This window comes from Atta colombica, unplaced genomic scaffold (assembly GCF_001594045.1).
Source record: "Atta colombica isolate Treedump-2 unplaced genomic scaffold, Acol1.0 scaffold47, whole genome shotgun sequence".
Taxonomy (NCBI): Eukaryota; Metazoa; Arthropoda; class Insecta; order Hymenoptera; family Formicidae; genus Atta; species Atta colombica.
The window spans coordinates 3503283-3527228 of record NW_017259536.1 but is presented as its reverse complement, the minus strand read 5'-3'; the positions used below and the strand labels follow the sequence as shown (position 1 = coordinate 3527228).

General features: G+C 38.0%; 1 protein-coding gene across 6 annotated transcripts in view; it reads left to right on the top strand.

Annotated features, from left to right (window-relative positions):
• The window catches only part of LOC108691571, a 35126-nt gene that overhangs the window by 4626 nt on the left and 6554 nt on the right, over positions 1-23946 (top strand). For 5 of the 6 annotated variants that reach the window (XM_018199373.1, XM_018199374.1, XM_018199375.1 and 2 more), the window contains exons 2-5: positions 387-521; positions 8628-10392; positions 10581-10743; positions 10873-11070. In XM_018199373.1, the coding sequence (XP_018054862.1) occupies positions 423-521; positions 8628-10392; positions 10581-10743; positions 10873-11070 (2225 nt within the window). In that variant the 5' untranslated portion in view covers positions 387-422. Of the gene's footprint in view, positions 1-386; positions 522-6614; positions 7001-8627; positions 10393-10580; positions 10744-10872; positions 11071-23946 lie in introns of those variants that run through there. The other variant, XM_018199376.1, reaches the window with a different exon arrangement.

The following is a 23946-nucleotide window of genomic DNA, read 5'->3' as shown; positions in this document are numbered from 1 at the left end:
ATATATTCTTCCGCTATTTATACTTTCTTTTCGCTTAATGATTTTCGCTTCTATCGAATGAAGATTCTCCATCGATCAACTGCGAGCTGAAATGTTAATGAAAGCGAATGGGGAGGCAGATGTGCAATCAGGATGAGAATTGTTATACGCATAGTTTAACTCTTTCTGCTATATGTATCGTTATCGATGGTATATGGGCGTATAATAACGTGTGTTAAGGGAAAAACTCTTGTCTATCTACTAATTTACACGGAGGTATCTTGGTTTCTTCAACTTTACGTGCTCTCCTCTAAATGGCTTTAACAATTAGCGTAAGCGCACGAACGCGTATTTACAGAGTAAACTTACTCATATTTTTATTAATGTATACTCTCTTTTGTGAACAGCATTTGGTGTTGGGACAACAAGGTTGGCGGATCTATATGGGGCAATGCGTGTCTCGTAAGGCGGGCGCCGTCGTCGCAGCATCCGGTCATCACAATTCACCCTCGTACCGTATCATGGACAAGGCCCAGAAACAGGTGAGCTTCTCACCGTCTCAACATCTATGCGATGTTGTCGCTATACAGGATGCTTTTTAAATAGGACATATCATACAGCGTTATTTCTAATTTAAAATTGAATCGAAAAGTCCTTTACAATTTTGCAATTTTTCCAATGGTTGACGAAATATTAATTTCTAAATATTGCCGAATAAGCGCATATCCGGCTGCTCAATCATTAACTATCACGAAAATTGCAAAATGAAGAAGAAGAAGAAGAAGACTTTTCGACTCAATTTTTAATCAGGATAGCGCTATATGATTTAAGAAAACATCCTATAGAGCGATAAAACCTTATTCTTAAAGATTGAATACTCTTCTTTAAAACTGACTTAATTTTCATTCTTTAGAATGAGATATCATTTCAGAAGAATTTAGAGAGTATACAAGTTGTTTAAAATTTATATTTCTTTATAATAAAGTGAAATATTTACAATGAAATTCCACTCCAAAGAATTTAGAGAGTGCGTGCAATAGAAAAAGCAGTTTTGCAACTGTAAGATTCTTTAATCAGGGAAATTTGCCATAAATCAAGGAAATCAGAGAAATTCTGCAAAATTAAAATTCTTGACTTTAAAGGATATTAATATGGACATATCATACGTAATTTTGGAATACTATCAATTTAACAATTCAACGCAAGCATTGTCAGCAACATTAATATAGTAATTTACATTACTATATTAAATTGCTCTTTCAACAAAATATTTGACGGTTTCTGAATCAAGACGAAAATACAAAAAGATTTAAAAGATTATTGAAAACAGGGAAAAACTAGAATTTTATCTAGAAGTCAGGGAAAAATTATGGAATTTTAGGAATTTGTAACAATTCTATTTAATATGATTGATTTATATTCACAGAATAAACAAATTGTCCAGCAAATTAGCAGCAAATTCAATGAGAAAAGTGCAACAGTATCATCTATGTTTGCATTAAGCTCAGGTTTAGAGCTAATCTGAATACATAACTTAATAGCAGATTGACAGTAAAAATCGAGGCAAAATTTGTCGAATATAGATCCTGCTCGATTTCTACTGCCAATCTGCATCAAACTATGTACAACTTTTTCAATTTTTGTCTCGAATGCTGTCAAATTATAATATAAATAAATTTTGTTATATTTTTTGTGACATTCTGTTGTCAAGGCATTTTATACAATAGATATCCTTTTGAAACTTTCCTACTCACAAAATTTGTCAGTAAACGCTTTGAAAAACCTGTTCAAGCAGACTTGGCTGATTAGGTACATTTAGATCCAGTGAAAAACTAAGGATAAATCTCAGTCGTAGTAAAGAATCTTACAACAGTTGCAAAGCTGTTTCTTTCTGTCAAACGAAATCAATAACATCAATACCGATAGAACTTGAAGTTCATCATCAACATGAGTGTGTCCCTGGCTTCCGCCTTTATTGCATTTACGCAATCCACGAGGGATATCGCTTATGTATATATGCATATATGAATGTGCTGTGCCAAGTATCACGTACACTCAGCATGTATAGCGGAAAAACCAGCTGATCGCGCGGACGGCTAGACTGAAGGCCACATCGAGGTTCAACGCCCTTTCTCAAATGCGATTCCACCCGCAACGGGATCGCGCTTCATCCATGAATAGATCATTCGCGCGCATCCGTGTCCGTGTCGTCAAACCACCTTGCAACCTGTTCAGTTCCTTTCTGTAAAAATGATAGCCAGCGACGCGTGACCGAATATTGCGTTCGAATTTCACTGCAACATGAATGAACATTGCGTTGAATAACGATAATTTTCGCTATCTTTCGACATTGTACCGCACATCAGTTTCATTTTACACGATCTAAATGCTCGAGCGTGCAATTTCAATGCAAATATTACAATTATTATCGTCGATCCTTTTTTTTTAATTCGCGATTGAAGTCTACGCTTTCATAAATGATTTGCAGATAAGCGCCGCGTAATCACTCGCATGCTCGAATGCCTCCTTTAACGATGAAACTAAGAATAATTCGACTATCGAACGTATCCCGTTGTATCCTGTAAGGTATATCGATTTCCACTTTCGCGGCTCGCATTAACTTTCTCATGCACGAATCGCGACGAATTAATTATCTTCGAACGGATATGATACGATGAAATGTCATAAATCGCTTTAAAAGCGATTACTTGCACTTCATCCTGTCCAGTGTCGATGCACTGGAGTAGATAAATATAGTCTTATAGAAAATAGCCTTCACATATTTGAGTATAAATTAATAATACCTTTGAGGCTTACACAGGTAACTTTTTTTTAAAAGTAGCTACGTGATTTGCGTTTTGATATATTATTAAACGCCGACGTTTCGCGAATATTGCAGTTCATTGATCCTGATACTGATCAATATCAGGTTGCTTCTCGTTCTGATAAAATGAACCGCAATATTTAAACTTTGGCGTTTAATGATGTATCAACACGGAGAGAATGATTTTGCTGAAGCATCTAAGCTGGATACAGATCTAAAAATAATTTTGTTAAATCATCATGCTCGAGGTTCTTAAATAATTATTTTAATCGTCTGACAAAATTATTTTCAGATTTGTATCTAGCTGAATTAGATATTTTCAGTAAAATCGTTTTTTTCCACGAAGACACGAAGATAACCCGCAAACCGCGTTTCTTATATAATCGTTCGCGAAGGTATATTTAAAAATAATCGGCAAATGCTGCACGAAGAGGACAATTTTGTTGAAATATTAAAAAATTTATAACTAGATATAGATGAAAATAATTTTATTAGGCCATCAAAATAATTATGTAGGAAACTTAAACATAATAAGCAATGTTGCAAAAAGATTTAATATTCAATAAGAATCTTACTTTTTTTTTCGAATAACCAATTGCAGCGTCCTATATTATTTGGATAATCTAACAAAATTATTTTCTGATCTATGAGCAGTATTCATAATTCGTTCTCAATTTAAGACTGTTTTAAGTAATATCTTAAGCTGCTAATACGGTTCTCTAGTCTAATCATAGTCAGATCTTATATTTAAGATAATAGATAAGACCGTCTTAAGTACAGTCTTAAGATGTTATGAACTAATCAGAGAATCTTAAAATAAGAATTGACTATGAATACCAATCTCTGATTGTTTCATGATATCTTAAGACTGTTAAATATAAGATCTGGCTATATATGAATACCGGCTTACATCTAGTTAAATTATATTTTATATACTTTAGCAAAACCGTTGTTTCCATGTAAAGAGTTCGCATCTCTAGGAATCCGTTAAATCGAGCGAATTTCAGCACCCAACTTATTGTAATTCTTTTATACGCATGCGAATCAACCAATGTTTATTCATTAATAGATGTTTATTCATTAATCGTCGCTTTCACAATCAAGACGATTTCGCTTCTCAAATTTCATTGAGGTTTATTCTTTTAACAAAATCCTCATATGTTTCTTGTGAGAACTTTTATGCTCACTCGGGGAACCGCTGTCGCGGTTCACGTGACCGATCTCGTTTCGGCCGACGACGACGTGCTTTCCATTGTTCGTCGTCACGCGTGCGGATTGCATGGCAGCCCCACGCCGGAAACCAGAGAGGCTGGAGAACGTCAGAGAGAACCTGTGGCCGCGGCGCGTGCACGGTTCAGGTGCGAAGAAGGAGAAATCGCGGAGAGAGAACTCTCATCTTTTCTCCCCATTGTCTTCCCGCGTTGTTTCGCCTCCTCGCGTACGATCGTGCCGATTCGCACGGCGAAATCACACGCCGGATCAAATGCCGCTTCTTGCTATTGTTTTCCCAATGTCCTCTCGTTAAAAGCTGGCGTTTTCAATCGAAGATTTCAACCGAGATGTCTACGTTTAAAGCGGAAGTTCTTCTTTTCCTTCGTGAAACGATTGCGCGCGTGTGTATATATGATCGTTGTATGTACGAGAGTTTCGATGAACGTTGTGGACAAGGAAATTCGCTCGAGTCATTTCGATCACCTGAACTCTTACCTTTATCTACGAAATTTCCTTTGTCCGCGGCGTTATCGCGACATGAAGCGCAAAGGCTTAACTATCTTATCAGCAACATCGATTGCAACATGAAAAGAATAGTTGAAGTATTGAAAAGTGAGCTGATACAGATCTGAAAATCATTTTGTTTTTATCAAAATAATTATATACGATTTGCTAGAATATTAAAACTTTTTTCAGTATTATCGTCAATGTTTAAGCTTTTTACTGTAGTTATTTTGATGATCCAGCAAAATTATTTTCAGATCTGTATCTAGCTAGATTTTTAGATACTTCAGCAAAATCAATCTTTTTGTGAAAAATCCTAATTTGAAGAAAATGAAATGATAACAAGATAAAATTTTCGAAATGAAATGATAACAAGATAAAATCTTCGAATTTATTAGGAAATTTTTATTGTATTAATTCACCGATTTATTTATTCGTAAAACTGATAGCTTCTATAAACGTATACTTATATGGAAAGAATGATTTTGCTAAAGTATCTAAAAATTTAGCTAGATACATAATTCAACATAATTTTGTTGAATTATTAAAATAATTACGTAGGATAATCTAGTTGTCAAAATATCAAAATTGTTTGCTTGTCATATTTCCTACATACACAGAAAAATATTATTCTCTTTCTAAAAAATGATTACTCAATTTGTTTCTTTTTTTTTAGATAAGTAATGATTATCTTTAACAAACAACAATAGTCTTATTTGTAATATTTATTATAAAACTCGTTATCATGTATTTAAAACAAGAATTTATTTTCTTTTAAGAAAAGAATATTATAAAATTGATCGAAGAAGCGACTTTATATAATAATAAGCTAATCGAATTTGTTTTAATTTAATAATTTTGATTCAAGTATCAAACTTACTAGATTCCAGAATATATTTTGAATAAATTTGATGACTGTAATAAACTTATGATAGATTTGCAGATATATGAATTTTCGAAATATTTGAAACAAGTAATTGTTATTTGTAGTCAGGGTTGGATATGTATTTGAAATACTTTTATTTAAAATACAGTTTTTGCAATACAAGTATATTTTGTATTTTGTATTTCAGCGGAACACATAAAATTATTATGTATTTTATATTTAAAATCAAAAAATTGTAAATCCTTTGTAATTCAAATAATAACATTAATTATTAATCTTAATATTTGAAATACAAAATACTTTTATATGCTGCCATGAAATACAAAATACAAAATATTTACATGTGTTGCATTGAAATGATACAAAATACAATTGTCTTACAAATACTATTTTTTCAAATAAAAATATAATATTTCAAATTCATGCCCAGCTCATACAGTATATATTTTTCTGTGTGTAATTTGATAGTTTAACAAAATTACTTTCATATCCATATCTAACTAAATTTTTAGATATTTTAATAAAATCGTTTTTCTTTTGTGTATGTTACGTAATCAAATCTAATTTTATATCAATATTGTCCCTTGATTTAGATTGATTCGCATCATTCTAAGGTGATGTTTTCACGATTCTTTCTAATGAGATCCCTAAAATAATAGGAATTATTTGTGCGAAATAGCTTCGCTTCATCGATTTTAGACAATTGTCGTGTTGCAAACTCCGAAGAACCGCTCCTGCTGATAACAAATACGTTTGAACATGTTGAATCATCCAAGTCATATACAGAGTGCGTCTATGCCATATAAATGAGAACGATCGGTGGCAGGGATGTGAAATCGATTCGTCTTCAACCCTGATGAAAAAAGTGAGGGACGAACTCGTTTCTAGACCGCTTAGATTCAGCTTCGTCGAATCAGAATACACTTGACCAACGAAAATTAGAGGATTCGTTCGAGTTGTCTGTCTTTATCAGATCTACAAGTAATCTCGAGGTCAAAATGAGTCGAACGGATCGGACACACCTCTCGCAATTCTCGAGAAACATCCTGTATACCGGGTAAAAGTTGGGACGTGGGCGCATCCGCAAAATAAGCCCCTGGCTGCGTCGCCGTGAGCACGTCGGCGTCGCGACGCCGGCGCAGATGGCCGGATCGATCCCCGTGTTCGCTTTCCTTCGCGTCCCGAGCACGACAAGGCCGAAATCGCGAGGTAACAAGCAAGACGAAGGAAGAGCGAGAAACGCGGGGGTGACGACGACAACGACGACGGAGGGCGACGTCGGTGCGCTGTCGCTCGTTTCCTCGCCATCGTATGCCATCCTTACGATGTGACGGATCACGAAGAGAATTCTGTACCATCCCTTTCGCGCCTCTTCCGAGAGAGAAGAGCAAGAACACTTTCCTCGCATCGCTAAAATATTATATATTCGGGGCATGGCGATTTAAAACAACGGTGGACGACCGTCAATCCCCGTGAGAAATCGATCGACGACCGGCAGTGACATTGGCCCGGAAGCATTCGTCATGGAATACCGGTACGGCAGCACGAGATGCGAAGACGACCCGCTGGAGAATGAGAAGGGCATCGGTGTTGCGGTAAGGGATGCTCCGAACAGGACGTCTGTGTTCCTTCTCTTCAAATCCTCTTCACGGAGAACCTGTTCGAGGGTGCCATGACAGTGCGAGTGTCAATCGGGCGGGATTATTTTCGATAACATCATCAGAGTGTCATTTGCCAAGATTTCCTGAATCGCAAGTTTTTATATCGTTTAGTTAAAGTCAGTATAGTTAAATTCAATTTATATTTTGGGGATTGAAAATGATCCTTGATATTTGGAAATTAATAGATATGATCGAAGAAGTTTTAAATACATTTGATACTTTCCGACAAGTGTGACATACTGCCTGTCATCGCTAATGATCGCAAATTATGCGCGTCAGTTTCTAGTAAAATTAGAAAATAGATTGTGATCATATCATCTTTGTTTAACATTGGCAAACAACAAGATAAATTTACTGTGTCTCTTGCTGAAAAGCACTCATTATCTTTAATCTCGCAAACACAACAGAGTACTAAGCCTTAAGAAATTGACCAAGTCGATTATTCTTCTCACATGCGACTGTGATTGATTTGTTTCTTAAGACTTAAGGCTTACTACTCAATTGTGTTTGCGGATTAACAATTTAGCTCGAATTTAGATTGTATTACTTTATAAGCGTACATGACGCATTTGCCGTATATAACGTGTGATGTGTACCACATGCGTAATCATCAGGACGACGATTTCGCGGTCGATTTGCGGCTGTCACGAGACATCTGTGTTGAAAGCGACGAGTCAGGTTTCGAGCCTCTTCGCGAACGCGCCCAAAGCGCGAATACGGTTCCCAGATTTGTCGATCTGCCAGCCGCTGTTACGCTATTTCTGGAGTTCAAATGGACCACTGTACGCGATGATTCTCAGACGGCTTAGACGGCTTTCGCGAGTCGCACAGAGGTGTTCCGCCGTTCCTTAGTCATCTCGATCATGGACAATGCGGTGCTCGCGAGCACATTGTTTCGGAAAGCCTCGTCCGCGGCGGGATGCGCTATCAGCACCGCGCCGTTATATAATCCGCACACGAATATCGATTAATATTGTTGCAGTCGGGAACCAAGCAAAAGGTTCGTCGAACAGATCCCGAAACCTCACGAGCGTACGGTATGTATGCGCACTTGGCAATCTAATGCCGAGATATTCGTAGAAAGCAAAATATAAGTTTTAAAAATAAAATGGCCAAGATTTATAATACATAATCGGCTGAAGGCAAACTTCACAATCTAATCACAATCTCGTCGAAATTGAATTACGTAGGATATTGATCTTCTTCTGCGGATAATCGTTAATGCGTGACTAGGAACGATACACTGCTGATAATCCCAGCTCTTACATCTTGATTACGAAGAACTTTGTTCGTGACGGCTGTAGAAACGCGATAGCGATCGAGACAGATCGAACGAAAATCCATCGAGAACTTCGACGTAATAAATTATTTCTAACAAATAATTCGTGTTGGAAAAGCTAAAAGAATCTCTGATAAGAATGATGTGTGTATGTAATTTATTTTAATTCTATCTTTGCAATTTTTCTTACGTTTATCATCGTCTTATTGTGTTCTGCGTCCCTCAGTTTTTTCACACAGACATCCTGTATGACAAATTTCTAATGAAGAATCTTCGTTTCAGGGCTCTTCGAAGCGCGGCACGTCGCACACACGCGGCACCGCGATGTCCTTCGGTTTCAGGCGACGACCCACCAGCGGGATTCCTATGCCGATAACGAACTATGTCGCCGGTACTACTAACGAGAAGAGCCTGCTGCATCCACGATCAAAGTCGGCCGGTCCGGAGCAGGATCGCAGACGGATGATGGACGATGATAATAGCAATATGATTCACAATTCGTCGTCCGGTCGGTCGACACCACGGCTGGCACCGCCAAAAAAAGATTCGAGTGGTATCGGCGTCAGGACAAATCGCTTTGGCTATCGGCAGCCGCAAGCGAGATTCACGAACAAGGTTGGTGACATCTGCAGCAGCCACAGCATCAGTCACTACAATCAGGAGAAGCTGCAGCAATATTCGCAGCAACAGCAGCAGCAACAACAAGAGAACTACTTTGTCAAACAGCAACAACCAAACAGAGTCGTTGCGCATGTGCCACAGCATTTGTGCAGCACGACGGTACCAGCAAAATCTCGCTCGCCGCAATCGAATAACATGGCTTACGGCGGCAATTCGATGATGCAACACACAGACGCGAACAAACGAATCTCAGGCATTCCAGAACCCATTAGTAGGTATACGCTGCACACCAGTCATCTGCCGCTACCTCAATATGCCGTACGGATAAACGACTCGAATTCCAAGATCGCCAAGACTGCAGCAAATCAAAGCAGAAAGATATCTACGTCGAAAGGCTCATCCAGTTCGAAAGAAGGTTCGGTGACTGAGGATTCGGGTGTCAGCAGCCAGCCGATCGGTCTGGAGGATAACGATAGAATCAGATCGATGGATTACATGGATGATGCTTCTTTGAGGAGACGCGGCGTCGGCAGACCAAGAAACTTGCGCATGGTGGTATCCGGCAAAAGCTTTGACGTGAGAGACGTCCGTGACGACGACAGCACTGTCACGGAAATTTCGGTGATCCCGTTGCCCAAATCTTTCGCAACTGCTGCGATGAGTCTAAATACTGGCTTTGTGCGAGAGCGAGCTACGCAATATCAACGAATCGTTAACAAGGACAATAGATACACCGACTCGACCGCGTCAATGTCCACTACGTCCTCAGAGGGCTATGACGAGGGTTGTCTGAGTGAGGAGAAGGTTTACAAAGATCGATCGCGTACAGAAAAGGTCCCGTCCATCAAATCAGACTTTAGCCCTCCCAGTTCGGACGATCCCGAATATGGACACGGTGAAGCTATGGCAGACGAATATTCGTTAAGTTCCAGCGACGAATATCAGCGTACCAACTCCATTATTGCTCAGCACGCGCAAGCAATCACCGCTGCTACGAAAAGCGGTGCAACATCGAAGAACGCTCTACGTTCGGTGTTGCTCACCATCGAGGATCCCGCATTCGCTGCTGCCGCTGCTACAACAACCACTTTAATAGATGACGAAACTTCACCAGTTGACAGCCTATTTGACAGTCCTACCGCCAGCATTACGCAGTCGGATGGAAAGCCCTCGAAGAGGGATGAGGAACACGCGCACGAGCGTTCGGACAACACTCTCGAGGACGACGGTCCGGGCACGCCGACGAACGCCTCCAACTCGCTCAGCTTGTCCGAGGGTAGAGAGTTCTTCGACGATGAAATCGCAGATCAACCCGGATTGATCTTTGATGACAACAACCCGAGAGCGAGAATCGAAACGCAATCCGCTATGGGAGGTCAAGTAATCACCGAGAATAGCCATACTCTGATTGAGACGAATTCTAAGAGTGAGTACGGATTTGCTATTCTTATTCTTCTCAAATACATTTAGGTGTAAATTTTTTAATTTTTATTGAATTTTAATAATAATCTGAATAGAAATGAATATATTTTTGTTAAATATATGTTGTAGTTGGATATTTTTTATTGAAATATATATTTTATATATTGACAATATATGTGATTTGTGTTACAGATGGAGTGCATATCAAAGGCGTAATGAATAGTCCTCATCACGGGCAACGTTTGCATCGAGCAGGCAGTGTAGATACTTTATCGCCCTGTGAATCCATTGCGTCGGATGATTTAATGTTAGATTACGACGGCAGCGACGCAAGCTCTTACGAGGAACAACAGCGGTTAGCATTAAGTGATATAATTTTTGATAAGCAAGATACGTTAGATTAGTTTGAATAGAGAAATAAACATATTGCTATTTTGCTATTTTAGAATTAAATTATCATTATTTGTCTTTCTTTCTCTTTCAGATTAAATTCCAATCCTGCGTTGCACGAACTGGATGACGCAACTATAATTTCCGAGCTGGAAGCTCAGGGCGAAGAAGTGATGAGGCAATGGAGTTCGTTGCTGAACACTGCGCATATGGAGGAAGTGAATTCCAATTCCGCCAACAACAATTCCATCAACAGCGGTAACATTAACAATCAGGCCACCACCGAATCCGGGTGTGTATTCACATTTTTCACTACCTTTCATGTTTGCGTTGTTGTCGAAACATAAAACTTCGTGATGCATGATGCTTCTTCAGAATGATTAGTGTAACATTATCTCGCGGTTAAATTTACAACGCGTGACGTACTTGTAAATGATATGTAAATCATACAAAGATGTTCCTCCCCTTTAATCGGGGCAAAGGAATACTGCTTTCTCATTGATGTTGTTATTTTTTCTCGATGTTATTATTCTTTCATATATAGATAAAATCCAATCAAGTACAATTGTCTCATTTCTATTTATGTATCGCTTTTTTGTCTTGTATCACTTTGTAGATATTCTAATTGCAACATCGTTCTGTTTTTGTGTGTTGAACAAATCTGTATACACACATTTGCATCAATCTTTTCAATTTTTTTTTAGTTATGTGATATTGATTATAATTTTGAATACATAATTTTAATTAATTTCGATGCGTTTATAGCAGAGTTATGAGTAGAGACTGTAATACAGTGCAGAAACTGTAGCAGGCCTTAACTAAAGACTGTGTAGGAAGATTGAAAAAGTACCTGGTCGATGTTATAATATAGTTAGTCGATAAAGTATGTATACTGTACGCAGAAGACAAAGAATGTGTCATCCAACCATTAAATTTATGTATATCCGCTGTCTGTGTCCACTGTAGTTGTAAGTCATATTCTTAAACTTTGATCAGGATGACCTTTCGAATCTTTTGTATATCATTTCTTTTGTGTACAAAAAATTCTGTAAAGGTGAATATATTATGAGAAATTAATGATGTGTGCAGGTGAGAATATTTAAATGATTTTTATACTTAACGCCAATATTTCATATCAGAGAAAATTGCGTCTTTTGCACTATTTGAATTTTCAATATCATAAAAAACTCAATCTTTTGGGTAATCCCGTGACGTTTTAATTTTCTTATGCGCGCTGTATTATAATATGTTCCAGATTTCTGTTTCTTTTCTATAATATGATTATCTTTTCGATCAGTTAAATAACGAGAGTTAATTAACAAAAGTCTTGGAGAGGAAGAGTGTCACACAATATCCCTTTAGAATTCTTTTCATATCCCATACTCATCATATATTATTGTAGATATACGATTGTATATGCAATTTTACAATTTTAATCCACACTCTGAAACGATATTAACCGCAAGGAAGTTACAGAAATTATTAAGCACATCGCGTGGGGAGATTGCACATAAAGCTTCGTTTTATCTATCTCTTAATTAAAGGAAGCAATATTTTTCATATCGGGAGCATGAAATACAACATTTCAGTTTATGGTATCACATGCAATAACGATCGCGTTACTGCGAATCGTGTAAGTTTCGAGCACGTCATGGCCATATGCGCATAACAGCCTACTCTCTTTCACGTTGCTAGCTCCTTTTTACTCGATAACTTTCTCGGTGAATGAGAAAAGAAGTATACACTTTGTAAAGTATATGTTAGATTTGCTCTCGAATTCCCGTCCTCATCCCTGTCCTCGATCTCATCTGATTTCAAGCCATACCCTTGAAGCTTTCATCAAGACGTGGCATCATGTACTCGTTTCGTCAGGCCATTTTTCGTTCTGCTCCTCATTAACGGTGATAACCATCAGCAGGACTCAATGTGTGTGGTCGTAAAAAGATGTATAGAGAGAGACTAATATCCATTTCTATAAAAGTAAATTAACTTTAATCTCAGTTCAACTTACTCTTTATCTTATTCTAATTCTTAGAATTAAAAAAACATGAATAAGTAAGTTGAACCGAGATTAAAATTATCTACATTGATGAAAATGGGTATAAATATTTTCTTCTGCAAGTCGTATTGAATAATATATACAAGTCTATAGGGAAGAAATGTCGCTTACAAGAGTACATTGATTCACTGCTGATATTGAATAATGTTTTCGTAGAAGGAATTCTGCTAATTTGCTGCAAGAAATTTTCCTCTTTACGAAAATATTATGAATTTTTGGCAATGTATCAACCGGATTCTTGTGTATGTCTGTGTTTTATTTTTCCCTATAAGACTTTACACTACGAGATGTATGTCGCAAGGTCTTTTACTTCCTTGATTGTAAAGTAAATAAAATGAACATGCCCGCACACATCCGCCACAGGAGACGCCACAATTCAGCGACAGTATTCTGTGTTCTAGCGCGCTAGTAAAACGGGTGAAGCAATTGCAAATCCCCGATGAGGACTCGGCGGGTGGAGACTACTACCAGCTGACATACCCTAACTAGCGAGCGGGATCCGCCGGTCCTCCCTTGAATGTCGACTAGGCAAAACCGATAACCGCACGCAGCCGATTACCGAGATACAGTAATAATAATACACGGACGCAGGCTTAACGCGTGAGTGATCGCGTCTTGTTAAAAAGGAAAGAATAAAAAAAAAAAAAGAAATTAAAATGAATTCATTGCGAGGTTTTCTGAAGATATTGGAAAGTGTGTGAGTTTTGCGAGATAAGATGAGATATTTTATATCGTGGAAAAAAAATAAAAAAATAATGATCTTTTATTTGTCGTGCTTTGTGATGTTCATGGCGTGACCACTCACGAGTTAAAGACAGACGTTGTTAAGAGTGAGAGAAAGAGGGAGAGAAAGAAGTGAGTGATTGGAAGAATCCGAGTGATGATAACGATACGGTGTTGCAACTGGAAAATCTAGCGACTGATAATGGTTGTGCGCTTGTGACTTTTGCTTAGAGCATGACTAAATGAAGAAAAAAATGGGATGATATGTCGTGGAAAATTGTTTTCAGTATACAGTATACAGAGCATTTCCAAGTTTATTCCAAAGTTAGAATATAGTTCGATAAAGTCTTTTTGTTAAGTTTTTGAAGGATTAACTACATCGCAATTAATTGTTACTTAATGTAAGAATATTCTCTTACGCGCAATTTTCTGGTCTAATAATTTTCTAACTTGTTAAGACTTGTAGATATACGTTTAAATCTTTTAACAGATTTCATGTAATTATTATTTATCATGCTATGTTACGTGTCTTTCTTATTTTCGAGAGAAAAATTTTAATTTATCTTGAGGAAAATATTAATATATACAACTAATAACTATTTGCTGTCCCATCCCGCCCAATTTCTTAAACCGGATGTAGATGGGAAATCTACCTCAAATATTTTCCAACCTCCGCGGATCAATTGGTCTCGTTAATTTATTCCTCTCTTTTTTTTTTTGAGAGAAATATAGCTTGATGTGATTTCACGATGCAAGGCATCAGGTAACTTCTTTGAGATTACAGTGCGTCCTTATTATAATCGCAAAGATTACCGAGTTCTCTCAAGTATAGTCGAGATGTAGTCAAAGCATAGTGCCGAACAGAGAGAGTAACCCGTCGACACATGTAAACCGTTCGCCGTTTACAAGTCACCTCGTTGCGTCCTGGTTACAACGCTGCAAGGACTCGTTTAAAGTGATCTTTCGTCCGTACGGAGAAGTTTACGCGAAATTCTTAGCGGTGTATCTGGCACTAAGCGAGCGCGTCTGGTGGCGTGGGTGATAGAGATTATTTTTCTAATTTCGTATTTTTCCAATAACGATGGTCGTGCTGGCCAAATCCTTCCAAAATTGTCGTCCTGTCGGCATCGGTGATTTTCTAAGCCGATTCCGATGTTCAATTCCGAGTAGATGCACTCTAGTCCTCATCCTAGTCATCCCAACGGCCGTCACTTTTAAATGATAACCATTGATACTATTTAACACGTATTACTGATACGTAATACAAAGGGTAACTCCTTTAACACTCGCTATCAAACAGCTATTAATTAATCGTATACTCGTGGCATTATAGAGAGCTTGTTAGGTGTAAACGCGTAGTTTCGTAGAAGAGAGTTGATGAATCGATTCAATGTTATTCTTCCCCCTTCCCTTTCCTTTTTCGAATTTACTGTGAAGGAGAGAACATGCATGCAACTTTTCAACTGATTACAATATTTAATTTAACAATACATGATAATGTATTAACAATACGTGATAATGTGTGTATTCCATTTCGTCAATCAATCAATAATTTGGAGTATCATTGCGTCCACATGCGACTTTAAACTATTTCAATTTTTTCAGTTTTCTGGATGCTTGCCGTTATATTATAATAATATTATAATTAAGATGCATGTTCTCTTCGGTCTCTCGTTCTCCTTCGTCATAACCGTGTCCACAAAATGTTCCTTCACATTATCGTTCCTTTTTTGCCGTATAGACACCGTTATTTCTCATCTTCGATTCCTAGCATGAACGAAACTCAATTATAATCATGAGCTTCATTCTTTTTCAAATGGATCTCATTCTCTTAGAAATGAGGCAGGTTATTGCGCTTATATAGATACTTATCTCAATGTAAACGCTCTATTTAAGTTCTACGCTGGATTGCGGAATGGGAAAAAAAATCACGTGTACTTTTGTTAATATTTTCTAGGAATTTTTTTTAAATTATTCCACAAATAGAAAATAAAGACTCTAAACAGTCAAGCAGAATCTTTAGTGTTGCAAAAACACTAAAAATTCAGCATGTATTCACATTACGATTTTAATAGATATTTAATAGATATTTAATAGATATATACGAATATTATTTCTCTTCAAAGAAGTTAGGCGATTTACGGGTCATTTCTGTGTTGATTATCATTATTATTAAATACCAATGTTTTGTGAACATTGTAATTCACTTTATCAGAGCGAGTATCACACATAGGTTGTTTCTTGCCCTGATGAAGAGAATTGCTCACGAAACGTGGCATTTAAGAATCGAGATAACCCGTAATTTTCTTGAACACCTACCTTCTATTTCAATTCAAGAGCCCGGGGAAGTGCATTGAGAAGCCAGACGGTTTGAAGAGCTCGCGTAATTCTGCGATCACGCATCGCTTTAAGATATGTATGCGGAGAATCGCGATTACGCGATGCGCAATAATGACACATATTAATGCAACATACACTTATACTTAGCATAGTACTTACGAGAAACATATTGCTACTATTCTGAATTTTGAATGGCAGTTTACTGAAATCGCCTCACTCCTACTTCTTCCGTAGAATCATTCGTCTTCTCTTACGTTGCTACTATCTTCTTTAATTTCAGCCTTTCTGTACAATTCTTACAGTTCCAATAACCTCCCGTTGTACTTAGAAAAGATCAATCTGACAATAGCATTCTAGTATCCAATATATATCTCGCAATATCCAGTAAGTTACTCTCCTTAATGAACTATCAGTCCACCTTAGAATTGTATTAGCATTGAATTGCCGCCGTCATGCTGAGCTACGTTTCGCGACACTTATGTCTGCAAGTATTTATATCCACAAGCGTGTACTCAGATGTAATTTGTAAGATGTAATTTGGGCAACGTAAGGAAAGAGAGAGAGAGAGAGAGAGAGAGAGAGAGAGAGAGAGAGAGAGAGAGACAGAGAGAGAGAGAGAAAAGCGTGTGGTGTAGCGATCAGTTCTAGAAGACGGCAATACGACGACATTAAACATGACTATGTATCGTATTTTTGTCTTCCTCGTATATTACTGTAAGCATATATATCGACCTCCATTGCATTAATTAAAACACACTTCCTCTCGTGGACTACTTGTTTTCTTTTTTCATTTCATCTCTGTCGTAGTATATGAGATTTAGATTTGGGGAATAAACCAAGTTAGAGCAGACTATAGATAAAATGTTGGCTGTTGTATCGTTTGTGGAAAACAATTAGAGTAAAAGCACACTGTAGACTTAAATCTCCTGCGGCACAATGCTTATTTTTTGCTAGATTACTTGAGTTTTAGTAAATTTCTAGAAATTCTGCGTTTTGTGATGCAATTGTAATAACTTACTAAAACGCGAGCAATCCAACATGTGCCGCAGGCCGAAGTGTCGGCCGATTGCTGTATTGTTTATGGAAAACAACAAAAATTGTGTCGTGCGCAGTTATCTACATTGCCATAGATTTTTCATAAACAACGCAATAATCGCCTGATATTTTGTCTATATATTCTTTTATCATATACTCTTACTCTTAAAATTATTATATTGCCAAGAATTTTCCGACACAACAAGGATTTAAACGACACAATAATTGGCCGACACTTTAGTACAATCAATTTTTATTTCAAGATCGTCTATATAAGTAATGTCTTAAGGTCCTAACAATTTTGTGATTGACTTATGACATTTTAAGATTATATTTAAGACGGTATCTTAAATATAAAAACTGATTATGAACCAGCCATTATTAGTGTGTCTCTTACCTTTATTTGGATTTGGATTAATCGGAAGGCTAGTCCTACAAGGAGTTAAGCACTTAGTCAGCTCCCACTTTATTACGACCTTGGCCATTGTGTAAAAAAAAGAAGAAGATGTAATTTGCTCGTGTAAACCGGTTTTCTCAGATGGCGTATGACAGACTTGTACTCATGGCCGTGATATAATGAGACTTGCCGAATACGATGCTCGCTCAAGGCTAAAAGATGAACGGAACGTGAAACGGATAGATATTGATGGATCAATGTTTTTCAGCCTTCGTTTTTCGCCAACGGCGAGGAATCCAAAGATGGATAGCCGGAAGCCAATCGGTACGTCGAAGACGAGCCAAATAGTACGATTTCTTCGTTAATCAGAGCGTTACTAGTTAGTCGTGTATTTTTCTGTTCCTCTTTCGTAATTCGTCTTCCGTGTTATAGTGCAGAATTTTAAATCCGCGGCGGTATCGATCGCGGCCGTAAAAAGCACATATTGATTAGGTTGCGACGTAATGTCTTGTCAACGAAATGTATGTGCTTAAAAAATTAAGTGCACATCGCTCGAAGATGGAAAAAGAAGAAGGAATTTGCTAGATTCCTCAAAGTAGTCTTCTAATAATCTAATGCATATCTCCATTAATGTAGATTAACTTTAATCTCTGTTCAAATTACTCTTAATTTTTTTTTGTAAAAAATTTTAAAAATTCTAAATTTTAAAGATTCTAAAAATTTTTAGAAAGATGAAGAGTAACTTGAACCAAGATTGAAATTTATCTATATTTCTACATAGTATGAAATATTTATGAATCATTAGTTTGAAATATTTCAGAAATATTTTGTGAACATTTGTAAAACATTTTAAAATATTACATTAAAATATTTTAGAAATATTGTACAAATATTGTAAGAAAGAGAATATTCCAAAAATTTTGATTTCCGGAATATTTGTATTTTAGAAAGATTTTATGAAGAATTTTTGAACTATTTTAAATCTTAATATTAATATTTTGAAAATATTTTTGAAATATTCCATGTCGTATAATATTTTATGTCGTAGGTTAGAGGAAACAAGCATTAAGCCCGTTTGGGTCTAAGCACAAGAAATGTCGTGACACTTACTTACAATTAGACTTAAATTGTAGACATAAGTAACGCACAAGCTTTCCCATATGATGTACAACTTATTGCCGTGTCTCTAAGAGACGGCAATAAGTCGTACGGCAAAGCTTATGAGTTACTTACGTCTACAACTTAAATCTCTAAGTAAGTGTTATGACAATTCTTATGCTCAGACCCTTTCTACTAATGTAGTTTAATTATAATTTCGGTCTAACTCGCTCTTCATCTTTTTCTAATTCTTAAAACTAAAAAAAGACGAAGAGTTAAACTAAGATTAAAATTAAACTTTGATAGAAACGGGCACAGTTCTAAGAATTAGAAAAGGAACGACGATGAATAATAGTCGAATCGATTTAAATTTAAAATTGGAAAAAATACAGGCATTAATCTTATTTCCTTGATTTTCTCTTCTTTCGATGAAACACATCTTTTAGAAGTTCCTTGTACGACAACAATGTAATTCTTTCTGAAGGAAAACAGTGCACGGCAATTTTCATTTTCAAAGGTGTTGCTCTCTCGGATAAGTCGCGCTCGTCGTAGCGGAAACAACTTACACGATATAAGTATGGAACTTCCTTGTGCAGTTTTATTGTGTAACGGTGAATTCTTTCGGTCTATTTACTAAAACCTCTCTCAGCGATAATCACAGTCGACAGAAAATAGTGCCACCAATAATCTCTGAGCGAGTTGTTTGCATATTGGAAGCTATAAACGTGCGAAAGAATCTATCTCGCCATTTCTAAGTAAATTAGCTAATTAACGGTAGCCATAAACATTCACGTATAAAAACAAACAATGATGTTGAGAACACCTAAGAAAAAAACTTTCTGAAACTGATCCCTTTCCTGGTTCGTTTATTATGAAACGTGAGCAGACTTGTTGGGTGCTTGGTGAAAGAGAAAGAATTCCCTAAGGATGCGGGATTCCGGTAGACTGCTCGTGAAAAAACGAAGAAGTGCGTACCAGCGGCTGCCAGGAACGGAAAACCTCACGGAGTCTCATAAATCCTGAATTCTCGCCGCCGGAGCCAAGTTCGGCAGAAAATCGCGTCGAGGGGCAAAGTGAAGGAGGATAGACGACGGTTATAAGCCGAGGTTTTAACAGCCAAGGGACTAGCTGGGAAGGGTATTGATCGTTTACTTCGCCGGAGACGCAAACGGATCCTTTTTGTTGGGCTGATTTACAAATGCTTTCTCGATAAAAAGAAGGACCTTCTGAAACATTAAAACAATATCATGTTTTAACTGAAATATCTCTCGATGATTCGGAAACAAATTCTTATTAATTGTTATGATTTCCTTCGATGTCTCATTTAGTTGCTGACTAGGCACTTGAATCACGAAATTGATTTGTCATCAGAAAATTGATTCGTATATTAAATTGATATTGACTGACCAAGTCATGCCACAACTCTTTACTTATTTATGTATATAAATATATTAGGAGATGCGGAACGACTTAGTCAGATAATATCGATTTAATGTACAAATTTATTCTCTATAAAAGCTATTTTCTGCTTCAAGTAGAGCTAGTCGTTGACCTAGCTAATATTAATTTTAACAGATCACTTTAGCTGTCCAATAGGACTGACAGTTGATGAAATATCTATTGCGTCGCGCCTAATTGAGTTGGACGAGAATAACATGTGAATTTAATAATTTGTTATTTCTTGATTGCTTTACTTTTTTACGTTGTTTCTTGTAATAATATCCATTTTTATATTGATTAACTTTAATTTCAGTTTAATATTCTTTATCTTTTTTTCATTTATTGAATTAGAAAGAGTAAGTTAAATCAAGAAGTTAATTTACTTCCTAAATTCTTTGAAATGGAATCTCATTCTCAAGTAAAAAATTGAGCAAGTCCGATTGAGCAAGTCTTGAAAAAAAATGAACTCAATTTTCAATCTTTAATCTCGATTTAACTAATTTTATTATCTATCTTTCTCTAATTTTTAGAATTAGAAAAATATAAAAAGAAAATCGAACCGAGATTAAAGTTAATCTTACATCGATGGCCCAAGGGTGAGCTTTCACTTTTCAGAATAAGATTCACCTCTAAAAGCTTTAGAGAGTAAATAGAAACGGACATAAGTCTATTTGCGAATTCCTGAAAGTACTCGAGATACGCATTAGCTTTGAAATTCCGATTGAGAAAATGAAAGGATATCCAAGTTTAAAATTATAGTTACGTGCAAAAAGCAATACATCCAGGGAAAAAGCAAAAATGTCGGAAAACTCTCGATTACGAGTTTGGAAGTCCTGCAAGTATTTCATGGACAAGATCTGTATAGTTAACTCCGATATTGTAATAATTCTCGCAGCTTTTTGCATTATCACCCCCACCGTTCTTGCATTCACCTTCTCCCTGCTGTCTGCAGCTGTTCCCCCTACCGTTCTTCCCTACCTCTCCGACTTCTCTTTCTCCTCTCTTCTCGTCTACCGCGACGATATCGAACCGCAGCTCATCGCCGTAGTGCGAGGTGCGCACGCGTTCCCTGTGTATATCCCCTCGCGGAGGAGGATATCCTTCGTGATCCTGATTCTGTGTCTACCTTGCCGGTGACCGTCGCAGGTCACTCCGGCGTTACAGTTTCACCCGGAACGGTGTATCTCTCACATGGGGGGGACTTTCCTCGTGTCGCGTTCACGAGGAAATCTCTCTTCGACGAGAAGACCGTTGAAGATACCTAGATGCGACGCCCAGCAAGTAAACGCCTCGCGTCTCGCGCGACGCACCGGGTCTCCTAACGCGAAGTGATCGCTCCGAAAAAAAAAAAATCTACTCGTCTTGTGTGTGAGATCCAGTGAATCGTGAGAGTTCTCGTTTTTGCAGCAGGCATCGATGATTCCACGCCGGGAAGCGAATCCTTGATCCCGGCCTGTCATGAATTATGCGAGGGGACGTAGCGTGACGTTGAGTTCGGCCGAGTCCAGGTAGAAAAGGTGAAACTCGGCACCGACGCTGAGTCCTCCTTTGTTCGCGACCGTTTCCAAGTCGTGTTCTTGGCCCTTATCGCCTTTTCTCTGGAATCGTCGTTCACGTGAATCTTTCCCAGTTCAAGATAGTGCGATGATGAAACGAAGCACGGTCATACTGGAACACGCGAGGTCGCAGTCGTATATTTAACCGTGGCATTAAGATTCACAGAGTTTATTAATAGTCTCATAAAATATTAACCGATACTTTCTGAGTCTCTACAATAAATCGATTTAATTTGATTAGCAGAAACTCGCTCATGCGGAGCGTCGGTGGTGTCAAAATTGCGCCGCGCGAAAGCTCTTAAAGTCCTGCGACAGGATAGTCTGATTTCCCTCTGAAATTAAATAATAATCAATTAATTTTGATCAATTGATTTATTGAAAGGAAATCGTATTCCTCTTTTAAAAAAAGGAATCAAGTATATAATTGAGGGCTGCCACAAAATCGGAAATCGGGGAAAATTTTTTGCAAAATTTCCTAGAAAATTAAAATTATTGAAAAAAGTTTAATATGCGTTATCACATCTACGTATTTAGAATACCTAATAATTAAATCTAATAATTAAATGCAAACAGTGTGCTTAAATGTATCAACGATATTAATAGTAATTTATATTGCTATATTAAATTGCTGTCTCAATAAAATATTTGACGGCATCCAAATCAAGACAAAAATACAGAAAAATATTGAAAGAAATCAGAGAAAATCATAAAATTTTGTCGGGAAATCAGGAAAAAGTGGAATGTTAGGATGACACTTTTGTGACAATCGCACTTGTGTAACAATCATTCAGTTCGATAAAACGTGCACTCTGGTAGAAAAATAGCAAACGCTCCGGTAGGATAACTTTCACTCGATAGGATGACTCAACTCCTTCTTAGTCTGAGATTGTTATGAAAATGAGAAAAAAAAAGATAAGAAGGAACGGAAGCGCTAACGAACGGATTACATTGGAAACGCGATAAATTGCGAGGAAATGAGATGATGTGAAATAAGTACATTAATTATTTCATTTTGCGAAACTAATTAAATAGGAACGTAATTTTCCAACGCGCTTAACTATCACATTCGATAATTTACAAACGCAAATAACTTGCGGTGTATCGAAAGGAAGAAAAAAAAAAGAACTCGTTAGTCAACCCGCAAAATATTGCGTTACCGCTATCCGAGTGACGATCTGAATCGATCTGACTATCGCGTTCACTGGGTTTCTATTTTTTTATTTATTTATTTTTTATTCTTCCCGTTCATCTATTCATAGATTCAAGTCTGCGAGTTGCCGTTTACATTACGTTTATCTCATTTTGCAGTTTCATTTGCGATGTCATCGGCGAGCGGATAACACGGCATCCCCGTGTCGGGGCACCGCTCGAATTCGCGTAACTTAGCGCGAGGATTGCGAAACGCACAACGCGGAACGCGCGTAATTCGGCGCGTATAAGCCGGACGTGCAACTTGGGAAAGTGACCGCGGCAACTGCATGTCTACCGAATTACTCATCGTATTCCACTAGGCTCCTTCCATTAACGCCTCTCGCTTCTCAATCTGCTGCACGTTTCCCTCCTCTTGTCCTCTGTCGACACGTAAAACGACACATTCCGTCCCATCCAGCTAAATATGCCGTCCGTGCTCCATCTTCTATTTACATTATCCTATTCCTGCGGTTGAAGCTTTCCGACTGTCACGTTCAGTGATATATGACCATTCGGCCACGTCGAGAAAATCTCCTCCAGGAGGAAACTCGAAGAGATCCACGAGGAAACTATTGGGTTCTCCTCCTTCTGCTCAAGTCAACAACAAGTTTAACAAGTTCCCGAGAGATTCCCGAGAAATTCGATTATCCTCGCGCTCATTCGGCTAGAGACTTGGCGAACCGCGTTCGACTTGGTGAAGCGCACGGGACCAGGACGGCCGATGACTCGCGCGCGATTACCGGGAAACGACCGACGATCCGATTGAGGGAACAAATCGACGATGGCCTCCACGTCGGCCGAGAATTCGAAGGGCGCCCGGAGACGCACCACCGGTCTGCCAACGCGCGTTCGCGTCCCCGCGAACTTGGAGAACGGTACCGGCGGCGGCGCCGAGGATGGACGCGACGACTCCGGCCTCTCGTCCGAGAGCTCGACGCCCACGAATGGATCGCCGCCTCCGCGACAACCCAGGGTGTCGAGCAACGGTCAGATCACCTCCACAAGCATCGGCGTCGCAGCCGCCTCCTCCTCCTCCGCCGCGATCTCCTCGCGAGCCAAGAATAGTTCCGGAAGGTAGTGCCTCTCTCATTCTGCTGCTCTCTTCAGGAAGAGCTATGCTCTTCCCGCAGATATTTCCGAGCCTAAGAGAGATACAAGATAGCGAGGAAGCGCGGAGATTAGATGCCGCACGCTCGTTTTCTTTTTTTTTATTGAGATAGCGTGACTGTGATTAGAATTATGATAATGCTCGAATACACTACTTCCTGTTAAACCCCCGCTGGTTTATGTTTACTCGCAGAAAGCTCTCGCTGCTTGTCGTTTATATTC